Source organism: Dendropsophus ebraccatus, chromosome 2, assembly GCF_027789765.1.
Source record: "Dendropsophus ebraccatus isolate aDenEbr1 chromosome 2, aDenEbr1.pat, whole genome shotgun sequence".
Taxonomy (NCBI): Eukaryota; Metazoa; Chordata; class Amphibia; order Anura; family Hylidae; genus Dendropsophus; species Dendropsophus ebraccatus.
Genome location: NC_091455.1, coordinates 23,209,479 through 23,217,909, shown reverse-complemented (window position 1 = coordinate 23,217,909; position 8,431 = coordinate 23,209,479). Strand labels below are relative to the sequence as shown.

Here is an 8,431-nt window from a genome sequence, read left to right as displayed (position 1 = left end):
GTTACTCATGGGCGAGGCTAAAGGTGGGGCTTATGGCTGAAAAATCTGAATATGTGTTTTATAAGGGTTACCAGCATTTCAGGCGCTACCGATAATGCTATAGAGCAAAATTCAAGGACATACCTAGGAGTAGTATTTTCTTCATGGTATGCTTATTTCCTTTAAGGTGTGACCCAGTAGCGCATGGGCGGGGCTAAAGGAGGGGCTTACAGCCAAATAACCTGTAAGAGATTGGCCCTAGAGTGGAAGAGACATCTGGTGAGGGGCCAGGGTGTTCATTAGTGGTAGAAGCCAAATGGTGGTACCTATACTGTTTTTTGTTACTGTACATCCGGAGCTGTATTTAGAATTCTGTCTTTCAACTAAAGATTTTCATTGCATGCTCTGCTAGGTGTCTCCTCGTCAGTGCGATCTAAACAACAAGAACTGTAGTAACCTACATCTCCCACAATGCAATGAGAATTAAAGAAGCCCATTTAAAATGTTGGACTGGAGCACAAGATAGCATGTTAAAGGGTTTGTTCAGGATTAGAAAAACATGGCTGCCCTTTTATCCCTCCTAAAAAAACATTGTCACATTTGTCCACAAGTTGTGCCAAGCTGCAATACCAATCACGACCTGTGGACAGGAATGGCGCTGTTTAGGCATGACAACAAATAAAGGTTACGCACTGAATAACTTCTGAGAGGCTCTAAAACAAACCAAACTTCGGTGGTGGGTGGGTCCTAAGGCGGTGTTAGGAATAAAAAAATATTTATAATTACAAAAAAAAAAATTCTACAGAAATAATTAGGAAATGGTAATTGCCCGAAAAAGTAATTAGGCAAAACAATAATCGTATAAGAACATTATGCATAAAAAAAAAAATAATAAACTGAAGTAGAGAGAAGGGATTAGGCACTTGTACAGATGCCGGGTATTACGCTGCAAAACTTCCCATCTTGCCTAAAATGGGAAATGAAAATGTGTAACTACAGGAAAAAAAATCATTTCCCAGGGCGAATATTGTGGCCGCCTGCCAGCTCCTTAAAAACATTGTTAATTATGGAACAGTAGTCGCTCAATATGGGAGCAGCTAGAGAGAAATGAAGCAGCTCTATGTGGGAATACAGGGGCAGAAACGAGAGCGCCCGATACCCGGAGCTGCGTTCACTTCACTTATATCAGACGGACGATCATTATAAATAAATAATTATACCTGTAAAAGATAGACATAAACAATGTCATATTACCTATTGTCAATAAAGCTGGGAAATCTCTATTGAAAACTATGCAGGAAGAGAAGCTAGCTACTTCCTGTTTCACTGATTACACCATTAAATTCTATTCAAGAGCAACTACTGACCTTGAGCTTATATATAAGCAAAACATCAGCCCCAAAAAGATATAATACATGTATCATTGTGGCTGTCTGCTATGGAGGCCTGATAGAGGAATGGGGTCCAGGGTCGTCTCAGTGACCGCTAGACAAAACCAGCTCCATGAGGGCCAATATGGTGGACAAGCCTAGAAAGCCAAAGAAGAAGTGATGCTCTGCGGATGCAGAAGAGTCAAAAATCCCCTTTTGGCTTGAGGTGTAAAGGAATATTGGGCCCAGGATGGGGCGGAGATCAATGTGCTGACATCTAGTATAAAGAATTCTCTTAAAGTGATACTGTTACCCCCCCCCCCCCCACACACACACACACACACACCTTACTCTATGTGCGGTTTTCCGCACCATCCACAAGCTTAGATGCTGCACATTTGATATATACCTGTCTAAAACGTGTGTGTGTCTTCTTTCTGCTCTAAAATTGCTTCATTTCACTGGTGTTTAGTGTCAACTGGGCGGGGCTTCATGACAGTTGAGCCCTTTCCCCCGCCTGGCCGACATTGTTAACCAATGAAATGAAGCGAATGTAAAGGGGTTGAAAGTTTCACTTTAGGACTATGTTCACACACCATCAAAAATGAATAAATGTTTTTAGTGGATCGACATAATTTAAAGGCAAGTAACAACCATCGCTTTAAGGCTGAGCTGCAATATCACACGCAACCAGTGGACAGATGTGGCGCTGTTTCTGGAGGAGGGCGGGGGGGGGAAAAAAAAAAAAAAAAAAAAAAAAAAAAAAGAGGCCATGTTTTTCTAATCCTGGAGATTTTTTTCATACTATCTCAAATTTACACTAGAAAAAAAAAAAGAGAAAAGGCCATGAACGTGGTGTATGTTGGTATGTTATGTTAGCTATTTTACCTTACCGAATGGCAGACGTTTAATCTGTGACTTTACTACCCACTTGGCGAAACAAAGTGAGAAGTAAAAAGTATCTAAAAGACTTAATATACAGGGTGGTCCAAAAGTAGGTGGACAGTATGTGTAATAGGGTTATGAAGGGTGAGATTTATCAACCATGGTGTAAAGTGAAACTGGCTCAGTTGCCCCTAGCAACCAATCAGATTCCACCTTTCATTCCTCACAGACTCTTTGGAAAATGAAAGGTGGAATCTGATTGGTTGTTAGGGGCAACTGAGCCAGTTTCACAGATCCAGTTTAAATGTTATAAATAAATATTATTTTCTGTCCATCCTGTATAATAGATCTCGATTAATATTGGATAGCTTCTCAATAAAGATTTAAAATTGGGTTATCTGGAACTTATATCCTGCAGTGGAACGGGCTTTATAATTGTCTGTGGATGGGCTACAAACGGAGCTAATTTTTTAAAAAATTTTTTAATTTTTTTACAAATCGCATTTTTGCAAATTAGCAAAAAGGGGGGGGGGGGGGAACAAAAACCAACAACGGTTGATACCAGATAGGGCCTTATTTTATTATTTTATATATATATATATATATATATATATATATATATATATATATATATATATATATATATATATATATATATTTTTTTTTTTTTTTTTTTTTTTTTTTTTTTTTTTTTTCTTTGTATAATATCAGGATTTTTTTTCCTTATTTTTTTTCTACCCAACAATACCAATGGAGGAATTTTATCGATAAAAGCCAGAAAGCCATTAATGCTGTTGCTAGCACCGCCGGGAGAAGTGAAATGTAGAGGCAGCCAAGGAATTAACACATCTCCAGCTCTCATTAAAGGGAAGGTGTTAATGCACTGGCTCCAATATGTTCTTATTCCCAGGTCCGTCATGTTCCAGAGGAAGCCGCAGTCAGTAGGGATTAGCACGAAAGGTCAACACTCTGCAGCCTTCAGGTAGAGGCGATGAAACGGGATTCAACGCTACCAGAGAGTGCGCGGCTTACAGATGACCTGTCACCACCGCCGGGACGTGTGCTTTATGATTCCGCACATTGTGCGCTCACATTGACCATTTAAAAAAAAAAAAAGTTTTTGGCAATAAATTAACAGGTAGTTTTTAGCAGCCTGAACAAACATGATATCGGGAGTATAACAGACTACACATTTCTCATGAAGGAAAGATGTATTTACACCTTTATAAGTTACATGTAAATTCTTGTTAAAAGGAGGCGCCCCCCATTAGGTATATGGGGGGGTTGTTGAATGGCGTCTGGAATCTCCTATATTACAGGAGGGGTCCACCATTGGCCGGTGACCACCATGACAACAGTTCTCGCTCTTACCTGTAATAACAATCTCTCGTCCCCGATAACTGCAGCTTGGTTCCAGTCAATGACTTCAGAGAATGGTAACTCCCACCCATTACTCAGCATCACCGGAACACACGCAGCCTGGGGGTAAATTATACACAGCATTATACAATGTGCAACATATAAGAATTACTATGCTTAGAATTAAAAAAATTTGGGGGGTTTTCAACCCCCCCAACAACTCTTCCGAAGTGATCTTTGTACTGGCATATTCTATTTCCTATATGTTACTCATCAATTTCAATGAAATCCTGAGGGTTCCTAGGAAGAGATGTACTATATAAGCAGCTTTAAAAGGGGAACCATCAGCAGCTCCCTACTGGGCAAAGGGCGCTGAGGAAGAAGGTAAGTCTCCTATCTTTATCCTCATAGCCGTTCCCGTGCAATCTGCAGAGTAATCTTGTGTCCCATATGGCAGTTTGGAGCAACCGCCCCACCCCCGCAGTACCGGCTCGCTAGCTCCACTGATAATTATAACAAGGGGTGGGCCAGCCGGGGGTAGATCGGCACTCTGGGGGCAGTGGCCCCACCCCCAGTGCTCCAAACGGCCTTACTAGACACAGAATTACACTCCAAACTGCATGGGTACGGCACCAAGGATCCTCAGAGCCCTGTGCACAGTAGAACGCTATTGAATTGTCTAACCTGCTGATAGTCCCCTTTAAGAATACAGTAACTGATTTGCTCAATGACTTGCACAGATCATAAGTCCTCTACTAAGTAGGTCAACCATATTATGGAGAAGATTATAGCAATAAGTACTAAAATGAGTCATGTATGAAATATATGAAACGGATATTACATACTCTAACTACATACACTAGACTCATTTAATAAAGCCACAGGTTCTAACCTTTAAGTAGAATCTGGAGGGTTCCCAACATCGAATCTCTCTCAGTTAATTGCTAGGTAGAGTGGTCTAGATACGACCAAACCTAGAAGATTAACTGGCAATTATAGGTGATATTTTTCTGTCTAGAAATAACTTACCTGGAGAGCCTCCAGAAACCTAAAGGATCCAAGCCTGCGGCCACGGGGGACGAGACAGAAAGTGGCATTGTGCAGCATTTCACGATAATCATACCTAATGGAGAGAGAAAAATGGGAAAAAAAGTTTTAATATAGGAGTTGAAAATATTTTTTAAAAAATATGAAGTTTAATATTGTCCAAAAATACACACAATTTCCACTGTATTTTGTTACCTATAGACCAAAGGTCTCAAACCCAGGGCGTCCAGCTGTTGCAAAACTACAATTCCCATCATGTCTGGACAGCCAAAGCTTTAGCTTTGGCTGTCCAGGCATGATGAGAATTGTAGTTTTTGTAACAGCTAGAGGGCCCGAGTTTGAACCCAGTACTATAGAACATGTCATAATATTTTAGAAGTGAAACGATTAAAAAAAAAAAAAAAAAATTACAGCTCTGGTCTTGTATAGTGGACCACCTTGCCCAAAGTGTTAGACATGCGATTTGCAAGGGCTCAAGCCAAAATTTTTAGGTTTTCCAATTTCCAAGAATATATAACTGTAAGTGATGGTAAGTAAATGTTACGTTACACTGTTTGTGTGTCCATGGCTTCCCTATGGAGCAGGGATTGGAGACCTACACGATCCAGCTGTTGCAAAATTACAATTCCCATTATGCTTGGACAGCTAAAACCGAAGCTTAGCTTTCTATCCCAAGACTATGGGGACAGAAGAGAGTACTAATATTACATCATATGAGCACAACCATCCAAAATTATTCCAATTCAGTAAGAAATTCAGAAAAATAAAAATTTCTGAAATCTTTTTCGAGCCACTTCTGCTGTCATCCCGCCGGTGAGGAAGCCAACCTGCCGCGTTCCTCTCCTAAAACCATCCCTCAAAAACTAAAGACAGGTGCTCGCTGACAATAAAAAGACAACGGTAAAAATTTTAGAATTCTAATAGGCTAATTTAATCGCAGCCCGCAGGCATTACATTTTTGTTTCGTTAGCCAGAATCATTTTTAGAGCAGACGCGGCCTATTTTTACATACATAGGTGTCAGACAAATCTTCAGCCCTTGACTGGGAAGAGACACAATTTGCAAAAGGATCATTTGCTTAAACAAGCATGCAGAGTTAATTTGCAGCAGGGGAAAAATAAATAAATTAAAAAAATACTACACGACTATAAAACAAAAACACACACAAAAGGTTAAAAAAAAAAAAAATAGTCCAAACTCCTAGCAGATGTCCGATCTTATTGGACTTGTCGTGGAAATGTATGACTACATCTCCCATGCTAATAAGTATCTGACTCTTCAATTTACTGCCAAAGCCATGCTCGTCTACAAATCGGCAGAAAGATAATGAGATGTGTGACGGCTGAAAGGTACAATTAACAATGGTGAGGAGCTCTAATTGTCAGAAACCAATAATGCCGACACATACGGTTCACAGAAACTATGTGCCACGTAGGCAGTATCTGTAATCATCTCAAAATTAAAATTCTAAGTTTGGAGCTAAGTTTCAGCTGGAAGAGAGAGACAGTTCGGAATCTAAAACAGTTCAGATACCTAAAAGCGCGTGTTCCTTAACGGAATAATTTTGGGTTAAAGTCTAGAAGAGTAAGTAGCTCTTCGGTGTACGAAAAAACGGTCACCATGTTATCGTACAGGCTGAAGTTGGTTCAAATCATTGAGCAATGTAGCACAGCCCATTGACCCTGGCCAGCCAAAGGATATCCAACTTAAAGGGGTTATTCAGCGCTACAAAAAGATGGCAACTTTTTCCCCTCTCTTGTCTCCAGATTGGGTGCAGGTTTCAAACTCAGTTCCATTGAAGTAAATGGAGCTTAATTGCAAATCACACATGAACTGGAGACAAGAGGGGAAAAAGTGGCCTTGTTTTTGTAGCGCTGGATAACCCCTTTAACACCACCATCTGGGGACTGAACTTAGGAGCTCCCAGCATCATGATTAATGATGATGTCGAGAGCTCCTAAACAGTTTAAAAGTTCTAAGTAGTGTATTGACACAGCCACTCAGCTAAATTCTAAAGGTCTTCTAATCTAAAACATTTTTTTGCATTTAATTTCAGAATTTCTGAAATCAATAGGCGATAACCCAAGCCTGTCCGGAAAATCCTCCAGCCTCATCTTTATTTCAGCTGTTACCGTAAAAAGCATGAACGCTCCCTCATACCTAACAATACCAAAGAGCGAAAACCATAAATACTAATAAACCGCTTAGGGGGCTTAGAACGGCTATATCAGATTAACGGAAGAGGCCATGTTTAAATGTAGAAGTGGTTTATATCTATGGCGGGCCCGACGACAAAATATCCTCAAAATACTGGGTCAACAACTTGCATAAAATGATTCACCACCGTTGTTTCTGAATATGCACATGGTGCGTGTAGCTTTAGCCCTTCTCCTGGCGCAAGAACATTGCCTGTCTGCTCTCCCTCAAAGAACATCCAGCTGAAAATGGTTCTCCTGTAATTTCTGCATTGAGATGTCGACCTTGTCAATCAATGAAAGGATTAAGTGGCTGCTCGAGACTCTGTTTTTGACGTTATCCTCGGTAACAGAGGCTGTCTTCAGAGACCCTGCAGCGTCTAATCAGCCGCCGCATGCTACTAGCGCCATTCTCCTTAGTCACCGCACTTAAGAGATGGGAAACTAACCAACGCACCGTGGGAGTCATGGCTTGCAGTATGCTAGACTTAATCCACAATCCATCTCCTTTATTTTCTCCGGCACAGTCATCAGTCACTGCTTTTCCTTATCAAAGTTTAATAACGAAATCAAGAGTCTGATACAGAACAGATAATGTACATCAAGAAACAAGGCAAGATCTACCGGAGAATGAACGTAACCTCTAATGCTCAGCCTACGCTCTTCGGCTAAAGATACCTAACTACAGGGTATGTACGATACAAGAAAAACACAACTGCTTTCTTCCAGAAACACGGCCATTTCTGAGGAGGGTCATCCAATGGAGAAGAACAAATACTTCTGGGGGTTGTCTTTATGACATCACCACTCCAGTGTAGGGTGCTACTCCAATCTTATGTTGTGGTATCTTCTCTAAAATAGACAGTAACATTACAACCATTGGGTGCCCCACCAATTCTATATGCAGATATCCCAGTAATGTAGGAGTGGTATAACCAAAGTCAGGACACAGATCGCCTACACATATCTGTATTAACTGGAAGACTGGAGAATTTGCTTAGCGGGTGTCCAAAAAATGCACAATTTTATCTGCAATTTTTTTTTTCAATAAGTAATTTCTTCATTGTTGTTTTTTTAGTCACCCTGGTTTGTAAGGGCAGAAGAATAGTTGTGTGTTAAAATAGATGTGATATACGACCTTGTTATCCTTAATGAATAGCAATCAGAGCAGACCGGGGACGTGAGAACCACAAGCACTGATTGGAACGGGGACAACAGCCACCGGCGCGTCTGCTGAGACCCCACAGGGTGCGAAATGTAAGATGCTCCTAGAAGGAATCACATCTGGATGGTGCATGGAGCTAGATCATATTCTCAATATGTTTCATCCGAAATGACTAAATGCATCCAGGTGCAAGGCCATGGGGTCTGCCAAGGTTTTTTTTTTTTTTTTTTTGACAAATCCTGATGTAAGAATTGAAGGCGTATAAATGCTGTAACCGCACTTGTTGCGTATAGCAGATCACAGAGCTGGCCCGAGTTGGAGAACATTTCCATATTATTTAATGCTGAAGTAAATGAAAAACAAAGACTAGTTTCTCTCCAAAATTGTGATCGAGAACACTCCTAAATGATCTCATAGTGGGACTCTTCTCT

The 8,431-nt window shown here is 40.6% G+C and overlaps 1 protein-coding gene across 1 annotated transcript in view; it reads right to left on the bottom strand.

Annotated features, from left to right (window-relative positions):
* Positions 1-8,431, bottom strand: part of EXT1 (exostosin glycosyltransferase 1) — a 210,846-nt gene that overhangs the window by 33,100 nt on the left and 169,315 nt on the right. The window contains exons 2-3 of the mRNA XM_069957169.1: positions 4,623-4,716; positions 3,606-3,713 (exon numbers count right to left, since the gene is read on the bottom strand). Of these exons, the coding sequence (XP_069813270.1) occupies positions 3,606-3,713; positions 4,623-4,716 (202 nt within the window). The remainder of the gene's footprint in view (positions 1-3,605; positions 3,714-4,622; positions 4,717-8,431) is intronic.